Source organism: Streptopelia decaocto (assembly GCF_964273445.1).
Source record: "Streptopelia decaocto genome assembly, chromosome: 4".
NCBI classification, from domain to species: domain Eukaryota; kingdom Metazoa; phylum Chordata; class Aves; order Columbiformes; family Columbidae; genus Streptopelia; species Streptopelia decaocto.
The window spans coordinates 28,893,095-28,917,688 of record NC_138658.1 but is presented as its reverse complement, the minus strand read 5'-3'; the positions used below and the strand labels follow the sequence as shown (position 1 = coordinate 28,917,688).

Genomic DNA, 24,594 nt, shown 5'->3' with positions numbered 1-24,594 from the left:
CCTTGGGGTAGAACATTCACATATTACCTTGCTCAAAAGGCACCACTATTCCTCTTTGTTTTTGATACAACAAAGGCTACTGAGGGGTACCAGGTAATGACTGTTGCTTTACCAGCCCAGTCTCAGGAGGGAATGTCAAACCTCACACAAATCGCCAATCACAAGGAAATAAAACCTGCTACGATAAGTAGAAACCAATCCCCCACCTCGCCCTCCCCACCCACAGCATCATTTGTAAAATGAAAGACTTCATTTAGAGTGAAATAACTCCAAACTGGTAATTTGGTATGAGCTTGCCAGGGCAGACCCTAAGCCCCTGATGTCACTTGTTCCATGGGTTTATTGGCTGACTCCATTAAAAAAAAAAACAACAAAAAACCAAAACCAAACTAATTCCATCAACACATTTAGAAGTTTCATGTTTTTGTTTAGAAAAATCAAATCTGGAGATGCCGAGCCCTCCTCATCCCTCATCGGAGAAGCTGTGAGTTGTCACATCCCTGTCACTTCTCGGCGACCTTTGCTCTCCTGCCACCCATGCTCAAGGTGAGGAAGAAGATACTATGAGCCCTTGGGCCAAATCCCAGGGTTTCAGCAAATTTAAGCCTCCTGCTGCTCTCTCAATACAACTCCGTGGTTTGAATGTGGTGCCTTGCTGTACCTGCTTTATTATTTTGAGAGGTGTGCTGTGAGCTTTGGAAATAGTGCTGTTATTCACCGCTCAGCTCCTTATGACTGCGAATAAAAAGTGCACTCCTAACAGAAGTGTTGTTATTTCTTTTGAGGTAAGACGTTTTTGACTGTAGGACTGTAACTGTGTCTAGCAGATTCAACTTCTATAGAAAGCAAATTCTGAGGTACACTTAAATTTTTGTAACCCCAACATTTTCCATTCGGCAAATACTGCTGCAATCCCAGATGACTGTCTTCCTAGCCCCAAAATTCAGGGTAAATGATTTGCCTCTAATTTGTCTTCTTATCTTTGGAAGCTTATAAATTAGTATTTTCCAGCATCAAACATCAAATTTCCCAAAACATTAGCTTTCTACCTCCTCAGCGATACAATACTGTATTTAAGGCGCTTATCCAATGTCACCAATTACACAGATGTAGGTTAGTCCAAGGTGCACTGCTACACCATTACAAGCATAAAAACTGTGAAAAGAGAAATTATAAGCTAGCAATAATGTTTCATTCTTCTGGGCTGCTGGCACTTATGGGGCTTCCCAAGTGTTTTCCAAAAGGTGATATGTCACTGTCCCACTGTACAACAAGGAAAATGGGAGGCACTACTAGGATACATTTAAGATAAGCAGAAACTTTGAACAGAGGACAATTTTTCATATTTTATCAGCTCAGCCTCAGAGGATGCACGTGGTTTGTCCTGAGCATTTACTTGCCCTCGGGCAACAAGCTCAAGGCTGGCCTGGTCTCCACAATAAAATATCTCTATTAAAGACAAAAATTAAAATATATCAAGACACATACTGTAAGGGACACATTCGTACTGCACTTCCAGGTACTTGTACGTCCCAGGGCAAGGGTCTGGAAACACATCGGGGCCAGCAACAACTGCACACTGGGTCCGATTACTGCATCTGCAAAGCAAGAAAAAAAAAAAGAAGAGTCAGAAAGGAATCTGGGCAGGACAGCTTATTGCCAAATGAGAAGAGGCACTGTGCCACAACCTTCCCCTCCAGACACTTCGTACAGCACCAGGAGATAGTTCTTTAAAAAAACCCCCAGGGGCGTGTTTGGAAAAACAAACAAACAAACAAACAAACAAACAAATTACAGCTGTGTGATGCTCTAGTTCTTGAAATAAATTCCATCACAGTGATCCTTAAATACCAGCATCACCACCAAACAAAATGCCAAAGACTAAACCAACACCACTCACAGCAAAAATAATAATATATTTTATAGGAGGCATATCAAACGCATTTTACAAAATATTTATAAAGTGTTCCCACAAAAACAGTCATCTTGAATAATGCTGTTTAATGCAAAGACTAGAAACAGCAACATTTGAGCAGGGGAAAAAAAAAATAAATCACCAAATAAGCTGTCTAAAAACCAAAATAATAGTTTTTCATAGACGGCCACCACACTTGTTATCAACAGCTCTGTTTTATTCGATCATTCTGCCCAGAATGGATTCATCTCCTAAGACAAAGTGTTGTGGGTTTTTTTGCAAAAGCCTTGATTTTTAAGCTTTGGCATGCCAGAAAGAGACTGCCTGAGGGTGAGACCACTCCATTTGCTCTCCCTGAGACCCGTGACCCTCCTGGCTTCTCTGCCAGAAGCCAGGACGTCCAGTGCAGAACTCATTTAGCTCTGCACTGGAAATGTTTTGTGTTTACCTAAGGCTACCGTTTGTCAGCCTTAACGAGGATTTTATTTGAGCCCATAAATTAAAATTGATTCATTAGCAACTGCCTTAAGCACCATGATTTCTTTAATTCTATGGAAAGATTAATAAGACCTGATACGTTTGCTCATCAGGCTGTTTTGCCAGATAACAGATAATCCAGAGGGCTGGGACATTCTCGTGTTTTCTAATTGAAAAATGACAGTTATCACAGCAAGTCACTAGTTTTATCATATACAATGAAAAAGAATTTTATTACCAAAAAGGATAATTTTCTTGTCCTCACCTTTGGGCTTCTCCCCTCAACTCTAGCAAGTCCTGAAGCCCCCCTGGACCCCTTTTAAAGGGGAAAACAACAAAACAAAACTAAAAACTCCCAAATGAAAACTGAAATACTATGTGGTGTCAGTGTCTCATACAAAAAAAACCCACAACCACCACAAAACCAAAAAAAGCCCAAGCCCTGCTTGTTCCCACATATCTGGGCAACAAAACTGCGTCTGGCACTTGGCATTTCGCGTTTCCTTTTATCACCGCAGGGTGAAAAACGCAGGTTCCTGTTCCAGCACACTAAAAGGACGAAGGCAATTTGCACTAAAAACCTCAGACAAAAACCCCCTAATACCAGTTCAACCAACTATTACTGTCAGACATCAACCTAGCAAAATTTTAAGGGGAGGAAGAGGTAAAAACCACTCATCATTAAATCTCTGGTTGCTGTGCTTTTGCTCATACTTTTTCCCACTTCTGCAAGGGCATCTTGGTCTATTTGGTTTTGTCATTTTGCTTTCCAGACAGATTAAAGGCCCAGGTGACACTCAGTGACACACAAGGAGTGACACAGAAAGGGAGATGAGTAGAAGAGAACTGTGGGAGGAATCTGTGAATTTGGGAAACCAGATGGACAACTTTATTCCTATTAAAAAAAGCAGCTTCCATTTTATTAGTTCGTACAACATTTTAAAGCAAACGTTCTGGAGACACTGAAGAAATAAAGGAAGCCCCTAAGTGGTTTTAGTTGCCCTTAATGTCATTTATCAAGAAATCTGACAAGGAATTCACAGTCATCTTGTTGGCTTGGGTTGGTTTATTTTTACGTCTTCATTTGCCAGTGCCTGGGCTCCTCTGGAAATGCTTGCCTTGGTGCAAAGCGTGCTCCAGGAAAACACCAGAGTCCCACATTCACTTTGCAGATGCCTCCCAAGAGCAGCCAAGAGATAAGAAACCAAAGCATAAGCCCAAATCTGCATTTTTACCCCAACTTGAGACTGATGGCAACATGCATTCCTGTATGTTCAGGAAAAGAGAATACACAAAACCGTCCTAAAAATCAGTCCGAGGAATGCATCCATGAAAAGTTCACATTATTCACATGTATGTTTTGGAGACAAAAATCCCTCCTGGGAAAAAGTGCAAATTGTCCCAGTCACAGGGAAAAACAAAAGAAAACAAAAAGGTTCTTTATGTCTTCTTTCCAGATACATTTATTCCCACTTATCAAGGTGCCTGTTTTGTCTTTCAGATGCGTAAAAATATTTATTCTAGAAGAGAGGTGTCAATCCAGTGTTACACAGACACTGTAACAGAAAATAGGCGTTACTTTTGCAGAACTTCACCAGTTCCAGTGGAAAATGACTTTCAAGAATTTTAATGAGACAATAATAATAATAATTCATGTGGTATTTGTTTTGCATTTATACAAGTGGGACTGAAGGAAGCCTTTGAGTTCAGAACCAGCTGCAGGGCTCAACTCTGCTTGCGACTCTCAGTTAAGACTTAAAAAAAAAAACAAAAACAAAACAAAACCAACCAAAAAACCCCACAGAAACTTCATTTCCCTTCAGCAAACTTCCATTCCTTCTTCCTGGAAACATTTTTGTGATTTTTAAGTGACAAGGTCGTCTTGTGATAGCAAGGCAGAAACACTTTAAGAAATAAACAGCTGCTTATTTCTGCTCTGACATCTTTGATTTTTTACCAATGCTGACATTGTTGATATATTTACCAAAAGAGAAAGAAAGGAAGGAAAAAAAAAAGTTTGGCAGGTGATGTCTATTTCAGGCATTTCCAGAAATTTTAATAGCACAGATATGTCAAGAGCATCAGGCTAGAAATGTTTGGGGCAATATACAACCAAAGAGCAACCAAAAAACCATGTGCCTCAACACGCAAATATAGGCCAGACATCAACGCCCAAGCCTCTATCCCAAGGTCTATTATACTTTTCTACTGGTTTTACAGTAAGAGACAGACTTAATTCATTATCCTTCATGGCAACGCTGCAAGAAATCCTTTCCCTTCTTGGGAACACAAGAAATCTCCTCTCTGGATGAGTGCTTTAAGAAAGGGGCTGTCACAGCAAATAAGTCAGGGAGGAGTGTGTTCTCCCCTGTCAATATGTGATATTTCCAAATCAAGCCTTTAGGAAGGGCCAAGCGAAAATAATAAAATAAATAAAATAAAATAAAATAAAATAAAATAAAATAAAATAAAATAAAATAAAATAAAATAAAATAAAATAAAATAAAATAAAATAAAATAAAATAAAATAAAATAAAATAAAATAAAATAAAATAATGCCCTGGAGAAAGCAAACAGGAAGCGAAGAGAAATTTCACTCCTAAGTGGAGTTAACATGATGGCTTGCAAACAAGGGGGGAAGAGGGAAAAAAAAAAATAAGAGGCAGTGGAGGGTGGAGAGGGGAGAACAGAACCGCGAGCCCTGAGAAAAGCTTTTGGTTCACCACATTTGCTTCCAATAATGCACTGCACTAAAGCAATGCTAAATCCTCTGCCTGTTTAGCTTGCAGAAACAAAGAATTCCTCAACAGAATCCACAAAACCTTAAAAGAAAAGGATCTAATGACAGGGAGATGAAAATCCAGTTTCTCTAACATTTTCTTCATCATGAATGGGCCTTTTTATTGATCTTTCTGAGCACAGAGAAGCTGGCTTTTCAACCTCTGCTGCGATATAATTATCTGTGTGATTCTGTTTAATGCTAGCACAGAAGAGTCCCACTACACACTGCGTTTTGTTGTTTTATTGACGGGTTTTAATTATCTATCCAGCTGCCAGGAGCTGTCAGACCGGGCACTTCCTATGTGATCAAACCAATATACAATGAGGCACGGAACATCCTAATTGCAGCCTCACCAAGCACCTTTGAGGAGATAAACCAACGAGATACATTTAGAACTGCCATAGTTACTGTAAAACCTTAAGATGTTTGACAGGAAAAAAAAAAAAAAAGAGTCCTCTTTCTATAACCTCAACTCATTTCATTCCACTGATTATTATTTTATATTGAGCAAAGCAAAACTGAAGAAAAACAAACCACTGAAACCACACTAAAACCCAAGGCAGCTGTACAGCAGAAAAACCCTGCTGAGCCAAACCAAATCCGAGCTGTGAAGGTCACCGAGGGGACTCCCTTGATATATTGTGGAGCAAGATGGAAAACAGGTCCTGGAAATAATTTAAATAGCAGTTTTTACATAGGGGAAAAAAAGAAAAAAAAAAAAGGAAAAATAATTATGCTGTTTCAACTCACTGATAAGGCTCTTTAACAAGAAACGTTTAATGGCAAGTTCATGAGATTTAACAAATTTAATGGCAATTTGGGGCACATGGTGGATCTACTTGAAGCCAAGGTCTGGACCCAGCAGCGAGGATGCAGTGGCTCATCATCATCCTCCAAAGAATGGTCCTCTCAAGCCACTAAAGCTTTTTCCACCCCATGCCCACGCTGTGCGCTATCCTTCAGCTCTTAAATTTTACCATTTCCTTGGATTTCTTTCTGTCCCATCCCTTTGTGATTAAACACAGTGAGGAGGAGAGCCAAAATGTCAGTGGAAGATACACTCATAGTTGGTATAAAAATAACAAAATGACAATTTGTCCAAGCCATCAGGAGTACTTGGACCAAAGGTGTGGGTCAGCATGGAAAACCATACAAGTGTAAAGCAGTCGCAGTGTCGCTCTGGCCACGAGGAGCTGGGGACACAAGCAAGGCCAATGTAGGGTGATGTTTTTTGCTGGATATCCATCTGTAGGGCTGAAAACCAAACCAAGTGTTAAGGCTGTAAAACTCACCTTTTAAAGAACTATATCTGCCCTTTTACAGGTACTTTCCTTCACTCAACTCCATAAACTTCTGGAGCACCTTAATAAAAATCCATTTTACAAAACACTGACAGGATATCTGGAGAGGAGAGTAAACACCTAAACCAAACCAAACTATAAAACGCTGAGTAGTTTAGCCAGAGTTAACACTAGTTAAAATAACTGTGAACAGAAAACAATCTTGCTTTTAATTTGGGTTAGGAGGTCAAATGAAAGGCTAGAGGAGGTCTGGGCTGAATTTCAGCTGGCACTCCGCATCACTTGGTCTTCATTGCTGTTTTAACGCAAAGTCAATGCAAGTTAAAACCCATTTTTCCTTCTTCAGTGCAGCTTCCCGGAGCTGGGACAGCCAGAGCAAGTGACCAAAGCTTTTTTTTTTTTCTTTCAACAGCTTTGAAGCACCTTCAGAGCCTAAGTCCACCGTTCCCTACCCATCCCACGGCACTGCAGCCCTGTAGCACTGGGAGGTACGAACCTGCTGACAAGCTAAAAAGCAAGTCTGAACATGAAATGTAGAAACTTTTAAAATTATAAAGTAATAACCACAATGCCATCACTTACTATCACCACCTAATGTCTCCATCCCAGCCAGTGACTAATTCCTGCAAAAGGAAAAAACTGAAATTAGAGAATACTGCCTCTAAAGGGGATAAAATAATCTGTATTCATGGACTGGTAGGTTTAATGTCTCAGCCTTTCAACCTCTGCAAATATGGTTAAAGAAAGGTTTTGGGCCCAATTAATTTGTACTGCGCTCCATCTCCAATTTGACATGGCAAGATACCAAGGTGATTTTTAACTAAAGGTCTATAGATTTGAGTTAAAGAAGCAAAGACCCCTCAGCCTCTTGGGGGGAAGCTTCCTGAACAAGCCATAGGATCAACATGTGACAGGTTACACCTTCAGCATCATGGTTGAATCATTTCAGACAAAAAAATATAATACTAGAGTAAAACAGCCAGCAAGGGTAATATGCTATTAATACAGCACCAGTTAAAGACACCAGAGTTTGTACAGCACACCTTGCACAAAGGAGCCTTGGACCCTGTCTGTGGCTGAGGCATTAAAGCAATATGAATAATAACTACCAACAAACCCAACTTTCTCAAAAAATAGTCCTTAAATGAACTAAGTATGCTTTAGGTATTCAAAGAGGATTGTTTTTTTCTTTTTTTAATTCCAACATAGCCAACTCTGCCTCTTTGATCTTCAGCCCAAAGCTTGACTAAAGGCAGACTGCACTTTGATTCTAAGCTCAAGAGAACAGCATCACAAACTGTCACGTGCTTCCCAGCCCAGCCTTGTCCAGTCAAAGCACACACAGAAGCAAATCGCAAAAGGGGAGGGGGGAGCCAAAAAAAAAGAGAAAAAAAAAGAGAGAGAAAAAAAAAAAAAAAAAAAGACTAATCTTAGCTATATTACTGGTCGACATCCTGAAAGAGATACTGCTTGCTTGTTATGTTATCTGCCCTTTAAATATATGGTTAAAATACACACAGATTTGGCTAAAAGGGCTCTATCCTGAGACAAAAATCTGATAGGAAAGCAGCCTCTGAATATCTGTGGGACAACAAGCAGTAGGAACGGAGTAACAGGGTTTCTGCAAAACCTCAAGTCTTCCTTTTGAAGGTGTGGAAAATAATTTTATTAATGGAGTATTGGCTATTTCATACTACAGAGCCTGCATAACTGTACTGAGAGAATTAAACTCACTGTACGTAAGAAAACTTCCTAGGAGGAAGCTAAAACCAAAGCCCAATTTTTCCAGAAGGAGAAATTGAGCTCCACCAGAGCTGAATTTTTCCAAAGAGCTCAGTTCTTCTTGGCGGAGCTACAAGCAAGCCCAGCTGTTTGACCAGCATGGGACTCCTCAGTTCTCAGGGAAAGCAGCAAAGTCGCTGGCTATTAAGTGTTTTTCAAACAGAAGGCTGTGTCACAGAGTACCTAACTGCTTAGGTAATTTAACCCAGAGAGCTCTGTGGAAAAAAACCCACCTGCCCAGGATTGCACGGGAACCTCAGGTGGGGCAGAAACCAGAAAATCCACATTCCAACGCAGGGAGCATGTCGCCATCAAGTCAATTTTAAAATAAGGTGACTGATGCTGCTCAGACATCCTAGCCAAAGTCAGGGAGATGGATAAAAGGGTAAAGATGCAGGATAAATTAACCAGATGTCTCCATAAATAATTTCTATAGTTCGCATTTGTTCTCTGCCTTTCATTACTTACATTTCTAGAGACACTGGGTGCCTCGGTGCAGTGGATCTAATAAAAAGGAAGATAAATTTTCACATCCCTTTTTGAAACATGTTAAAATGATCTAGATTTCTTCTGAATGTTAATGGCAAGCATTACAAGAAACACTCTATCACGAAACAGTTCATCGGGGCTGGAAGCAAAAATAGAGTCGTGTTACAGCCTGGAAATTCAGAACTCTGGTTTCCCCCCGCCTCAATTGGTATAAAAGATCTTATTTCTGGCCCAAATGCTTTGGCAGCCTTAACTTTGTCACCGAATTCTGTCATTGCATCTCACAGACCGTCTGACTGAGGGGCGAAATTCCATCCTCGAAAAGAGGAGGAAATATGTTTGGAGTTTGGAAAAGAATCCAAGCTGCCTGACAGCTGTTGGGAGACGCGGGATGCCAGAGGGGTCCCAGAGGAGCATATGCTATTACACACACGCACCAAAAAATCATTAAAGTTTCTGTCTCTAAAGTTTCACATTTAATGAAAGGAAATGAGTGAGATATCTGAAGAATTCTTGGGTTATATTAACAGCTAATGATATTCCCTTTGCCAAGCATGCAGCCCTGGGAAGCACACCGATAATGATGAGGGGACCCAGAAAAATGCAAAAATGGGGAGAGTTGTTCTTCCCTTTCCTCCCTGCCACATCCCTGGGGGATCAGGAACAGACAGGAGCCCAGGTTTGCATGGCTGGAGTTGTTCTGCGACAGAATCAAGGACCTTTACAACACGAGTCTAATCCATCGCAGGTTAAACAAAACAAATGACTGCACAAGTGAGCAATTAAAGAGCATTCCACAGCTAGCACTGGTTGATTAATTAGGTTCAAAGAGGCAAGGTTAACCTCATGGTCCCCTGAGAAAGAGACCACTTAGCCCCCTTAAAAAAAAATTTAAAAATTGCTGGCATTCTTATTTAACACTTGAGCATCAGTTAAACAGCTGCTAAAGTGGTAAAACAATGATATGGGACTGACCTACATTCGGCTGTATTGCTTTTATTACGTTCAGGAGAAACTTAATTAAGCTTCTGCTACTTAATAAAAGCAAATAAAATCCTCCATTTTATGAGAAGGAGCTGCACTGCTGCAGCTACGTGAAGCTTTCAAATTTGGCAGGGGGGTTTCCCGAGAGAGCGTGGCTCGCACTGTCACATTCCTCCCTGTTGCATTTTAGGGAAAAGAAGATAACAGGATATTTTTATGCATTACTGTTCCTTGAGGGGATTTAGTTTGCTCTGTAGCTGCCACCGAGGTGCAGAGGGCTGTAACCTCTGATACCTGGTGTTATCTTCTGAGAGCTACTGGACCTGGGCAATATTGTCCGCTTCCAACATCATCGGCTGGGTCATGAATATTTCAGCCCTGCCAGGAAGAAGGCATCAACTATTCACTTCATCACAAGAAGCAAAAGAGTTACCTGTTCCTAGGAAGGAAAAAACAAAAAAACAAACCACACACCAAAAAAACTACCAAAAACCCCCACCTGTACTGTAATTAAAGCGAAAGGGGGAATTACGGACAGCTCAGCTAAAAGTGGGGCACCAGAGCAAATCATAGCTGTACCCCTTCAGAAAAAGCACTTGTTCCCCAACATCAGGCAAGGTTAAAGACATGGACCTGTTCTCAAAGACCTTCTTGATTGACACAGTCAATCCCTGCTCAGCTTACCATATATCTGTATGCTTATCTATGAAGTGCATTATTTTCAGGCAAATCATCTCCTATTGACTTCCCTCAAATAGAATTTCCATCCAAGTCTGAAAAACCTGGAAGCAAGATGATGCTACAAGTAATGACACTTGATGATCATGAATAAATTCCCTTGGGCAGCATCTTCTTGTGCTATCCAAACCTGCTGAGATCTACAGAGTCTCCTCTGGACACAAAGCACTGTTAGGCTAAAGTTTTCACCAGCACTAAGAGCATGAGGACAAAATCTCTCCAGCTCCAGCATGATGCTCCTGGTAACTCCTGGGTGCTTCAGATAAATCAGTTGCTTCAGAATCCCATCAGTTCTCATATTTTTGAAGGAATGGGGTAAAGGAAAAGGTGAGAGAAACAGCTGTAGACCGATTTTATGCACTTTGATATCAAATATCTCCTTCCTCCATTTTCTATTTGAATTTTAAGGAGGGGTTGTGGGAGGTGGGATTCATGAAGAACTCTGTAAACAGACACCAGACTCATGTTTATTGCCTAAGCAATAAAAGATTAGAATTGACAAATGGAGAGGTTTTTGGAGACACAGATGCTACAATCATTTTAATAGAATCTGGATTTCCAAATCAGTAATTACTCTATCACATATTTATAATTTTGTAGATGCTACTAGAAATGCTGATGTCTTTTTCTATGCATAGTAATGAGCAACAACAAGGGCTGTTAATATAAAGCCTGTAATGTTTGTATTCATATGTAAATAGGTTATGTAAACGCTTTAGACATTTCTCACTAAAATGCTGAGTTCTAATCTAAGTGGCTCCGTTCCTAAACTAGAAAAAAATTGCTCCCTGCATAGAAATTGTTTACGGGTCTGTCAGCAGAGCCGCCCAAGCAGCAAGTTGAATTTATAGGGAGATTTACAACTCTCCATTAGACATGATATTGGAGTAATTGGCAACTCTAAATGCCCAGACAGAGCTGCAGGTTGGTATTTAGGAGGTTGTTTCCTTGCACATGGTGGCAGATGTTTGTGTACGCATCCACACGAGCACAGGTGCCTTTTGGGGAGACTGTTCCAGGAATGTAGTAGTGTTTGATTTAATTAAACTAATTTAGTTAACCTGATAGAAACCCCCCCAGTTAGGAGTGACAGAATCACTTTAGCTTCTACCTGCTCCTAATTGACTTGTAAAACAGAATAAAACACGCTAGAACACCAACACATGTCTCCAAGCAGAAGTAAATGACACCAATTTAAACACGCAAGTTTAGTTTACTCTGAATGATGCTATAGATGGAGGAGATAAAAAAAAAGTGGGCTAAAATGCCCTTGGACCACCCTTTTCACCCCAAGATGTTACCATTTTTCTTTCCCTTCCATCTAAGCACCCATAACTGTGGCCTCCACGTGTCACTTGGGGCTTACACAGACCATTTCGAACTAGAGCATGGACATGCCACCCACACACTGTACTTTACACGGTGCAATGTGCCCACCAAAGCAAAGCCCTGGGTCTCTCTACATCATACGACTAACTCTCATTAACCTCAGTGAGATCTGTTCACTCTGGGATGCAGAAAACCATACCTTGAGACCTTGAATCACATCCAGCCTCATTTCTTTCCCTTTTTCTGGAACGTAGATATTTGCACAGATGATTTAATGCCAGCAGAGGCTTTGGGAAGACAGCTCGGAGACCCCCACGGCTCCACTACGTCAAATTAGTAACTCCCATTTGTAGAGAAGGCAATAGATGTCGTCTCTTCATCAGCAAAAATGAAAAGGAAACGGCAAGGAAGCAAACATCAGGCTGCCACTCCAGCAACTTGCAGCATCTAGGGACACCCAGAGAGTATTTTCAAGATCTGTTTCAGTCTTTTCACTTCTGAAGAGGCTGCCAAAAGCTGCCAGAGGCATTTTGACCTTCCTCTCTCCTGCCTTCCCCACTCCTCCTTCCTCCCTACTCTCCCTTTGCTCCACGTTGAAGCATTCCCACGCTGCTCCTCCAAAGGTATTAACACATGAAAAGCCAACATACATTTCCATCTCCTGCAATGGCAACTCTGCTCATCCTGCCCTCTTAACCACTACCACCTTCAAAACAGCCAAATAACATCAGTTGTGCCACAAAACAACAGGGAGAGAAGAGCCCGGACCGAAGCAGTTGAGTTATTGCCATTTTTCTGGTGAGCTGCAGCAATGGGGGATGACCTGGGACAAACACAAAGCAGTTTCCACTGGAAAACAGTGGATAGCTCTGCAAAAAATATGTAATAAATTTCTCCAGGCCATGAGTGTAGACTCTATTACACCCCTGCCAAGAACAGTTGCTCACATAAGTAACATTAAGAGGGCTACCAACCAGATGAGTAAATCCATACCTGCTTCATTTCCAAGGAAAGAAATTCATCCCGGCAAGTCCCTGTTTGTACACTGGAATAGTGGTATCAGTTTTGGCAGTTATCCCAGTCCCTCAGCACAGGGATGCCGCAGGGAATTCAACCTACCCTGGTTTTGCCCCGGCAATTACCTTTGTGCTAAGGTGTACTGGGATGCCCAGTGCTGAGAAATTGGGTCCTAAACTGCTTTAAGTATATATTCTTTTTTAAAGGTGACATTCCTGAATGGGATAAATGGTCAGCACTTTTCTCCTGATGATGTAAGTGTTAAAACCTGGTTCCATCTAAAAAAAAGTGGGAGTTAAAGTCATTCTGCCTGTTCACTTGGAATTTTTTTACATCAAGTGAAATCACAGACAAGCACTCAGAGCAAAATGAAAACTCTTTACTCCTACTTGGTGAACCTTCACCTATACATTTGAGGAGGAAAAAGTAAATAACAGGCCATATGGCACACTTGTTCAGTAGCACTGGTGGTCTGACATCACTACATTACTTTATTATAGCTGTACACTCACAAATGTAAGCAGATTTCTCATTATCTAACCACTTCCAACAAGGATGTCCCTATTGATTCATCCTAAATCCACCTGCTGTGGGTGGGAAAGAAAGTAGGAATGAAAGGTGAATCAGGAAAAGGTTTGTTTTGTACCTGCTTCAGAGGGCTGCAAGGAACATTTGTCTTGTTAACTCATCTGTTTAATCAAATAAGTTTAATCCAAGTGCAGTTCTAGTTCATGTTAGCACAAGCTAACATGGACAAATGATAAGGCTAATTAAACCACTCAAATAATCTGTAGCTTGTCTGTCACTGGCTCCAAAGTACGCTGGAGGTTTGAGATAGTTTTATCTTGTATATTTAGTGAGCTGGATCCTTAGCACGTCTCTGTCAACAAAGATCCCCAGGAGCTACCCTGATCCCTGATGAATGCAGAGCTATTGCCTGTTGGTTTTATTCTGTGTTGTTTCTTATCAACCCAGCTGCATCCAAATAACTGTCATGGTGAAATATTTTTGATGGACTGTTTTCCCTTGGAAAATGCTGAACTATCAAATCAAAAAGCCATGTGGGAACAGGTCAATTCATATCACCATTTAGGAAATAAGTTTTACAGTTTAATATATATTTTATGTGTTCTCATTGAAATTGATTTGAAAAGCGAATATTCTCATTCAAAAGAAAAAAAAAATCTTTCAAAAAAAAGACAGTTTTTCTGGACAATTTCCAAAAGTTTAATCTTGCCTTTTGGTTTCTCACCTAAAGGTATGGCCCAACGTTGTCAAAGAAGCTTTGAAAAAAGGCCAAGTGGCCACAGAAAAGGTTATGAGATGCCCAAAGCCGGTTTTCCTCCACTGTTAAAAGCAACAGCTGGCACTGGCAGAAGATTAAGGTCAACATCTCCCAGTAACTCGGAGATCCAGAGGAAAAAAGCAACAAGGTGCTGCCCATGTGATGGGAGAAGGCTGCAGCAGTCATGAGAGGACAAGAAAATATTATTATTTTGTCCAGAACTTTACTCATCATCAGGAGGATGGACATTTTAGACTATTCCCCCAAAATCAGACTATGAATCAGCATGGAAACCACAAGCAAACTGGGATCTTTTTAAAAGCAAGTGCTGCAACCGTTTACAACGGTATCTGGTTTTGAATTTTTGTCTCCAGTTTGTCCTTCAGTCATCCTTGTGAATTGGAAACGTGCTGACAAGGCTAATTTATTAATATGTTGCAACAGCTACTGCTGGTGATGATGAGAAGCTACGGCAATGTTTACTCAAACACCCAAGCAATTTCACTGCCCACCTTATATTGTTTGTTTGGGTACGCACCGATATTGAAGCTTCCCAGCATCAAGAAAAATAAGCTTCCACCTGTTTTGCCGTTATGCTCTACCACTGAGGATAAGATAAATAAAAGCAATGATTTTTTTTTTTTTCCTTTTATCTGCTTTTAAGGATATTCTACTGTATGTTGTTTTTCCTTGGGTCAGGAGATGGCTATATAATACATTAGACATTTGCTTCTGCAGACTTGGACAGGGATTTAATCAGTACATGAATGAGGCTTAAAGAAACAGAAAGCTTCCTAATGCAAATGCAGCTGTGACTGATAAGAAGGACAATGGACAGAAATCCTTGACTTGATTAACTTAGTGACCTAGAAAGAGGGATGTGTCTCGTTCCAGCAGCGCAGAACAGAGAAACACTCATTAACTGTTCCTTCAGGCTGGAAGGGGCCGCAGCACTCACTTCCGCACCCAAAGGAGCCTTTCACCAAAACTTGGACACGCTGGGGAAGCTTTTCTTCCAGTTTCTGGCTGTACAAAGTCCAACAGAGGGACAGGCTCCACATAAATAAGCATCTTTCTCCCTCCCCCTCTCCCTGCCTTGGCTTTTCAGAGGGTTCAGCTGGTCCTAAAGCGCATACAGTAAGAAAGATTATTTCAAAAGGGCTTAATTCACTTTGATGTGTTGTGTTGTTTTGTTTTAATGGGACGTCTTTTCTACAGACACACAAGAACTCTTAACTATTTCATATCTGTACGTGTACTGCATATGCCTGCACAGTAATTATTGTATGGGAAAGAGAGCAAAACTCAGCAAAGCCAACCTTAGCAATGCCTTTAAAAAGATTTCAGACTTACCTTATACCTTCAAAGCCCTGTGGACAGTAGCAAATTAAATCTCTCAACACTCTTCTGATACAGATGGGTTAAGAGCAGTTATCTCTTGCTTTGCAGGTGGAAGGAGAGAAACAACACAACATATTCTGCTATATACAGAAGCTTCAGGCATTTTCTTCTTTGCACAACCCAAAACCACAGAAAGCAGCCTGGCTGCATGGGCAGAGGGGTCATAGCCTGCCCAGGGAAATTTGGACACTGGGAGAGGGGATGTGAGCCCAGAGTTGGTCCCCTGACCCCAAGGACTTGCTGCCAAACAGCACTGACATGTTTTACATGTGAAGAAATGGGGCACAAAGGCCTCATAAACAATCAATTAGATTTCACAAGAGAATGCAAAACAAATGCAGGAGACACACGCACACAGAATATCAAATGTTGGGGAGGAAGGTGGCAGGATTTTATCCCAGGGCTGGGTCATGTCCCCATCCCAGCTATCGCAGGGCTGATGTGCACAGCCGGGAGGACAGGAATCCAGAAGTGTATCAGAGCTGGAAGAGAAGCCAGATCTTCCTTATCTTGGTCCTATTCTTTCACATAACAGAGGTCTGGAAAATTAATTAACATTCTGAAAGGAAAACCTGACTGTAAGAGGAGATTTCCAATTAGCTACAGATAGTGCTGAAGAGTCAAGGCTGATGACACCGACTGTGTGCAGGGTGTGGGCCCTCACCGACCTAAAAGCAAGCAAATCGGTTTGCTTACTGCAGGGATTTGTGGATAAGGGGGCAAAAAGAGCACATTAACATTGACTTATGAGATGCTGGGCTTGCAGCACATCTCCACAGATCCAAACTGCAGCTCCTAAGAATTAAGACATGTCTCTCAATGAGCCTGAACCATTTTTCCTTTTCTCCTCTCAAAACAACCAGCATGCAATATCCCAAGAGCTTAACTAAGCCTCAGCCCCATCAGGGTAACATTGCTAAGCAGAGCTCAGGCTTGGCTAAGGATTGCAGAAGAGGTGGGATAAAGGTGTGGGAAGGCAGTGGTAATGCCAAAGCTCTTCAATGGATGGAACTCTTCCACAATCCTAGAGTAAAAGATTTTTGATGATTAAAATGGCAACAGAGATCTTCAGGAGGTGGGGACAGTGGTGACAATCTTGGACAACTGGCCGAGATTTCCAAAGTCGTTTTAACCTACTTGCTCGCACCAGCACGACCACCTTCTTCTCATAATGGAAATCCTCTCTTTTGAGGGGCTTTGAATTTACTGTGAAGAATAAATGCATTTTCCCCCAACCACATCTGAATCAGAATAACATTTCTAAAAATATTTAATATAGAACTAGAGCAGGAAATGAGTGATGGGCCATAATACATGAAAAAGCAGAGAGGCTGAAGACCACCTAAGCGTGGCTCAATGGAGTTAGCCGGGGAGGACCACGTCGGTGGCTGGGCAAGATGATGCGCCGGGGCAGAGTGAGGTGTGTGAGGGATGGAGCCAGCTCCATGGAGCACAAATGGCACAAAAAGAGGTGTCAAGTCCTTCCGGAAGGAATAAAGGAATGGTCCCAAAGTGAGGTCCTTGAGAGGAGTAGGGGGAAGCGGAAGGTGCCAACTTCTCCTGCCAGCCTGGCACAAAGTGATTGATGGGGGAACATGCAAGATGTATAAAGGAAAGGAACTGCAAGTAGAAGGAAGAATCAGCTAATTTACTCACAAGCAATTAACAGAGCAAAAATCATGCTATGGTCAGCAGCCAGGCAAAAATCAGGAGCTTTGACTTGACAGGAAGATGCTGGGCAAAGGAAACAAAGACAACCCAGTTTCGTTGCAAAGAGGCTGTGGAAATGGGTGCTGCTAGGAGGAACAAAAGGAGTGGTTTAAGAAATCAAATCAAACCCACAAATTAAAAAAAACCCGCAAGGTGTGAGAAAAAAGGAAGGAAACCTGATCCAGTAAGGGAGGAGGGATTAGAGAGCCCAAGATGAAGCTGAAAGGATGAGCTTGTCACTGGCTTAGGAAAGAGGAAGGAGATATTTATGAGTTTGCAACAAATCACTTAATTACAAATTGAATGAATAAAAGCTTTCGCTTAAAACATACTTCTTAATGCAACTCCCAGATAGCCTGGTATGTGCCGGCTGATACAGAGATAGTGCAAAATGAAAGAAAATTAAAATTAAAATAAAATAAAAATAATAAAATAAAATGGCAAATCTTTGAGTGCGTAAAAAACTCCTAGTATCTGGGTCTTCATCCTACTGGTAGGACTGGTGTGAGTAGAGTCAGGCAGATCCAAGACTTGGGCATCCAAGCAGGAAGGTCGGGCCCTGGGGGAAGCAGGGCTGAATTTGAGGAAAAGCAGCTGATGAGGGCACATGGAGGCAAACACTCCAACACGCTACTAGAAATAGAAACTACAGAAAGTGGCCTCTACATAGTCTAAATTAAGTGCACAAGGCCAGGCCTGATTGGGGGGGGGGGGGGGGGAAGTCTCCCACTCCTCCCACTATAGCCTGAAACTAAGGGGGCAGGGAAAGTAATAGTGCTCCAAAAGAAAGCTCAAGTGGTGTTTAATTCTAAGCAAATGCCTGAAAAATTGCAAGAACATCTCTAATTCCATCACCAACACCTTATTTTTCAGCCATCTTATCTAATCTTGATTTTTTCAGCAGGAAGTGAGAAAAGATTTTATTAATTGAATTAATAAAAACCCTTGTTGACTCCAGCTCATTCTGGGTGATAACAAATCCTTTCAGATGCATTGTAGTTTCCATTTGATCTTTTATTCCTCTGCCAATCACCAATGCACATGGCATGACAACTCATTTCTGGCCATCACTGGCTTGATGTTAAGATGGTCAGAGGTAACCCTAACAGTCCTTTAAAAGACTTGAATTAATCCATTTTGAGACCACTTCCAATCAGTTCCCTTCAGCATCCCAAAACAGATGGGGTGAACTGGAACCCAGTTGTATCTAAACTTCTCCAAAGCTGAGCAGGGTTTGCTAAAATAAATCTGATTCGAAGCCTGGAGGCTGTTTAGATTTAAAAATGTGCTGTGCATTCAGGTTCATCCCCAAGCTCTTTACTATTACAAACCACACTTGTGGCATTGCCCAATATTGTCATAAGTGCGCGTCCGCGTTGCTAAATTACTGACTGCAGTTGCTTTCACACATAATTTTAGTGTGATGGAACCTTGCAGGAAGTGGGAGAAAAATGCCATCCTTCTTTTAATTAAGAAAAAAAAAAAAAAGACTGTGGACAATCAGGAGCAGAAAATCCTATTTCAGTCGTGCAGCTCTGTGTGTGCAGACCATTAATTAACCCCTTTGTGTATCGCAAGATCCTGCCTGTCCAACAAGCCATTAAGTAGGCTCCAAAAAGGATTTAGCAGCCTCCCCCCCCACTCTCTCTTTTTCCTTGCCCCCTCACAGGGCAGCAAAAATCACAGAATCATTTTGGCTGGAAAATACACTCAGGATCAGAGTCCAACCATTAACCCAGCCTTGGCACAAACCCATGTCCCTGAGACCCTCATCTCCGTGTCTGTTCAACCCTCCAGGGATGGTGACTCCACCACTCCCCTGGGCAGCCTGTTTCAATCCCTGACAACCTTTTCCAGGAAGAAATTGTTCACAGTATCCAACTGAAACCTCCCCTGGCGCAACTTGAGGCCGTTTCCTCTTGTCCTGTCACTTGTAAGTCTTACTCAGGAGAAGAGACCAACACTCTCCGTGAAGACATAATGTAGACCCCCATGCCCAAAGACAGAGTGAAGGCCCACCCAAGCCCACCATGGATAAGGAAAGGTGGAAACAGCAATACAGCAGCTTTTTCTCAGTCATTTTAAAACAATATATCCCTTTTATCCTCACTAAAGCTTCCCCTGCAATAACTTGAAAGAACAGGCTCCTTCCCTGTTTGAGGGTAGTTAAGGGATTAAAACAGAATTGCCTTGCACACAACCCAAATTCCTGAACTTCAAGTAAACCCAAAGAAAACATTTATTTTTTAAACTAAGGAGGGGTGGAGGGGGAGATACTGAAAATGGAGCAAAATGGAAAGGAAAAGTCAGGAACATGAGTGTGTGTTAAAATGTACTTTGTTAGACCAGGGTCTACGTTTTAATCCAAAAGAGACAAAATGCTGTTCAAGTAAGTCAAAAAAACCCAACCAACCAACCAACCAACAAAAGAACAAACAAAAAATCCCCTCTCTCTTTCCTCTTGGGGCATAATAATTTCAAAATAACTCCAGTCCTGTTAATTTACCTGTTTAATTTAATTCAATTCAATTTAATTTAATTTAACTGTTGTGTTCACATAAAAACAAGGAACAGCAGCACTCAAAATGGTGATGAACTAGTATGATAAATGAGTTCTGACTCCTCTCTTCAGTGGTCACTTAACTCTGAAGTAAGCCCATAACAATAATCTTTATTTTAAGGACTAATAAAAAATAGTCTTGATAAAATAGATCAGGTTTATTTTCCCTAATTATTTTTCCTGTTGCCTCAATGACTTACTAAAAACACCACTACCTATTGGTATAGACAGTTAATGTTTCTAATAGGGACAAGGTTTCAATCGCTATGTTCAGATCTTAATCACATCTGTATAAAATCACATTCCTAGTAACAGAATTCTGTACATAACCATACAGAACAAAATGTAAAGGGATATGCTAATACTACATTTCTCTTCATTTTTGTTCAATCTAAAAACTACTACTTTGGTTAAAAAATGAAAATGAAAGCTAATGCACCACCCATTAGCAAAAATATAAATAATTTTTAAAAGGAAATCAGATTTACAGTTGAATTAGAAGAAAACACAATTTCTGATGGAAAGTATCTGAAAGGACTGTACCACAGTATCACAGTATGTTTGGGATTGGAAGGGACCTCAGAAGATCATCTAGTCCAATCCCCCTGCCAGAGCAGGAACGCCTAGGTGAGGTCACACAGGAACATGGCCAGGTGGGTTTTGAATGTCTCCAGCGAAGGAGACTCCACAACCTCCCTGGGCAGCCTGTTCCAGTGCTCTGTCACCCTCACTGAGAAGAAGTTTCTTCTCAAATTTAAGTGGGACCTCTTGTGTTCCAGCTTGATCCCATTACCCCTCATCCTATCATAGTTTGCCACCGAGAAGAGCCTGGCTCCATCCTCATGGCACTCACCTTTTACATACTTATAGACATTAATAAGGTCCCCCCTTAGTCTCCTCTTCTCCAAACTAAAGAGACCCAGCTCCCTCAGCCTTTCTTCATAAGGGAGGTGCTCCACTCCCTTAATCATCTTTGTTGCCCTGCGCTGGACCCTCTCCAGCAGTTCCCTGTCCTTCTTGAACTGAGGGGCCCAGAACTGGACACAATACTCCAGATGGGGTCTCACCAGGGCAGAGTAGAGGGGAAGGAGAACCTCTCTCGATCTACTAACCACTCCCCCCTTCTAATCCACCCCAGGATGCCATTGGCCTTCCTGGCCACAAGGGCACAGTGCTGGCTCATGGTCATCCTGCTGTCCACCAGGACCCCCAGGTCCCTTTCCCCTACACTGCTTTCTAATAGGTCATTCCCCAGCCTATACTGGAACCTGGGGTTGTTCCTGCCCAGATGCAGGACTCTACACTTTCCCTTGTTAAATTTCATCAGGTTATTCCCCGCCCAACTCTCCAGCCTGTCCAGGTCCCGCTGGATGGCAGCACAGCCTTCTGGCGTGTCAGCCACTCCTCCCAGCTTAGTGTCATCAGCAAACTTGCTGATAGTACACTCTATTCCCTCGTCTAAATCGTTAATGAATATATTGAATAATATTGGCCCCAGTACTGACCCCTGAGGCACTCCACTAGATACTGGCCTCCAACTAGACTCCGCACCATTGACTACCACTCTCTGGCTTCTCTCCTTAAGCCAGTTTGCAACCCACCTCACTACTCTATTGCCCAGACCACACCTCCTCAACTTAGCAACTAGGATGCTATGGGAGACTGTGTCAAACGCTTTGCTGAAGTCAAGATAGACCACATCCACCGCTCTGCTATCATCCATCCACCTTGTTACCTTCTCATAAAAGTCTATGAGGTTGGTCAAGCATGACCTACCCTTAGTAAAGCCATGCTGACTACCCCTAATAACCCTCTTATCCTTGATATGCCTTGAGATGGCACCAAGGACAAGCCGTTACTTTCCCAGGGACAGAGGTGAGGCTGACTGGTCTATAATTACCCAGGTCCTCCCTCCTGCCCTTTTTAAACACTGGAGTGACATTTCCTTTCCTCCAATCCTCGGGCACCTCTCCAGTTTCCCAAGAGTTGGCAAAGATGATGGAGAGCGGTCTAGCAATGACTTCAGCCAGCTCCCTCAGCACCCGCGGATGCATCCCATCTGGACCCATGGATTTATGGATGTCCAGACTACTTAATTGCTCCCTAACCCAGTCCTCATCGACTAAAGCAAACTCCTCCATTGACCTGGCTTCATCTGGGGTCTCAGGGGTACAGGGCTCCCCAGGACAGCCTCTGGCAGAGTAGACAGAGACAAAGAAGGCATTCAGTAATTCTGCCTTCTCTGTATCTTCTGTCACCAGGGCACCCACCCCATTCATCAGTGGGCCTACATTGCCTCTGGTGTTAATTTTATCTGCTATGTATTTGAAAAAGCTCTTTTTGCTGTCCTTGACCCCTTTCGCCAGGTTTAATTCTAAGGAGGCCTTGGCTATCCTAGCTGCCTTCCTACATCCTCTAACCGCAGCCTTATATTCCTCCCAAGTGGCCAGCCCCTGCTTCCATGACCTGTAAACTCGCCTCTTCTGCTTGAGCATACCCAACAGATCCCTATTCAACCACGCAGGTCTCCTGGCTTCCTTCCTGGACTTCCTGCATGTGGGGATGCTCTGATCCTGAGCTTGGAAGAAGCAATCCCTGAACGCCACCCAGCTATCTTGGGCCCCTTTAGCTTCAAGCAGCCTTGCCCATGGGATTTCCCCCAGCAATTGCTTGAAAAGGCCAAGGTTAGCCCTGCTAAAGTCCAGGGTTGCAATTCTACTTATTGCCCTGGTCCTACTACACAAGATGCTGAACTCCACCACCAAAACCTATCATACATTTCTTAACTGCAGAAAAAGTCACCTACGAAAACTTTGTCATATTCCTTGTATCAGATGCTCTGTCCAAAATAGTTCTCATTTCCCTCTCCTTTGGCTGTCAAAATGAAAAACTGGGAAGCATTTACCCAAAGACTGGCAGAGTCTGTCAAAGTTTGAGCAGTGTAATTGATGGGAAATCTCGTGTGTTTAGACAGCACTGACTGCAACCAGCCTCTACAACACCACATGCCAAAAATTTTCTGCTGTTGCAAAACACATCCAACAAAATTGGTCCAAATTCTGGCAGTCTGTAAAGGCAGCTTGCTTGGAAACAACCAAAAGTGACTTCATCCAAAGGCATTTGCATGCTGCTCTCCTACACCGTATTGAAGTTACTCTAGGTGGGATTAGCAACGCCATCGACAAGTCCACACTGATACTCCTCAGTGCTCAGCAGCTCTAACTAACAAATAGCAATACCATGATCAATCAGTAGGAAAGTTTCAAAATAATGACAATATTCACGGCCGCAAAGAGGCTACTGGAATGGACAATATATCAAATGTAGTATCAACGAATGCTTGTGATTTAACTGTCTAAAATTTTTCACATTAAATTTGCCCATAAGACATATTTTCTGTGATATATGCAGGTTTAACGTGAACACACAGCATTTGCATGCTACGCTATGTTATATTTTTTCTTTGTTACGTTTCTTTTGAAGGAAGGCTTACAATGCCAAGCTCCCCAGAAGGCAGCCAAAAAGATCTACTGGGAAACAAACTTTCAAAGACTAAAGAAAGAAATGCCTTTCCCTAAAACCCAAAAATAATCATGGACACCTGTGGGTTTTTTTTTTGTTTGTCTGTCTTCTGGCATACTTTAAAAATGCAGTTGTAACCAAATTCCTCCCTCCGTCAACTTGTCATCTTGAAGCAAAGCTGTGTAATGGCAGTGCAAGTTTATAGTAGCAATGATATAATCAACTGTAATGGTATCAAGGATATAAAGTAAGGCAAGGTCTTTTATTATATCTCTTGACTTAGGCCAACTGTTCAGATGCATAATCTCAAAAAAGAAAAATATTTGTGTCCTTAAAGGAGTTTAATAAACACAAAAGGAAACTGCAAACATATTTGAAGGATTGGTCTCAAACACACAAAAGCATATACTTGCTAAAATTAGTACTATGATGTAATAAACTCAGATTAATTATCAGTGAAAATTAATATTTTTTCAACGTCTGTCATACCTTGAGGGTGGGTTTCATAAAGAAACAAACTCTACATTAAAATCCAAGCTTCACAGTTTTTATGTTTAAAAAAGGAAGACAGATTTACATAAATGTCTTTTCTGCTACTCAGTTCTGCATATTTTTTGTGGGTAGCAAACCATACTAATTGACCCAATATATGCAATTTTTTAGTGGGAAAAGAGGCATGCCCTAATTCCAAATTAACAGTGAGGTGGTGATGTTCGTTTATCATGCTATTTTTGCTGGGATATTTCCTCATCACAATAATAATTCTTCAGTTCTTCATCATTTTACATATTTTATCTAAGAAATACAGGGAAAGGGAAGAAGTGTCTGGGATTATAGAGAGCACAGATAGTGACTCATTATTTCAGTATTGTGACGTAAGTTTGTGGGGTTATTTTATGAAATGGCTGAAAAGGAAACAAGATTCACTCAAATCATGTTTTCCTTGTGAAGAACCTATGCCAGTTACTGAGTAGTAACCACCAAATGCAGATCCTTAAACATTCAGGAGGTAATGCCCTTATGACATTGATTTAAGAAAAAAAACAAATTATGTAAAAAGGAGGGACTGATATTTTTCAGCATAAATCTCTTTTTAAAAAAGGGCATTTTTAAATAACTGAAGTGTAAAGATATTGTTTTAAAAATCAAAATGGAAAAATATTGTGTATGCCTTCATCAGCTAGAAATTAAGAAGAGAACATATAGTTTGCTAAAAGTGAAACCAAAACCACTAATACTGGAAACTTCAGAAAGCTGCTCCTGGGTTTCTCTCCTCCCTGCAAAACTGGGATATATTGAATG

The 24,594-nt window shown here is 41.5% G+C and overlaps 1 protein-coding gene across 3 annotated transcripts in view; it reads right to left on the bottom strand.

The window, feature by feature from the left end:
• ADGRL3 (adhesion G protein-coupled receptor L3) overlaps positions 1-24,594 on the bottom strand; it is a 238,747-nt gene that overhangs the window by 154,158 nt on the left and 59,995 nt on the right. For all 3 annotated transcript variants that reach the window (XM_082051084.1, XM_082051082.1, XM_082051083.1), the window contains exon 3: positions 1,489-1,598. In XM_082051084.1, coding sequence (XP_081907210.1) covers positions 1,489-1,598 — 110 coding nt within the window. The remainder of the gene's footprint in view (positions 1-1,488; positions 1,599-24,594) is intronic.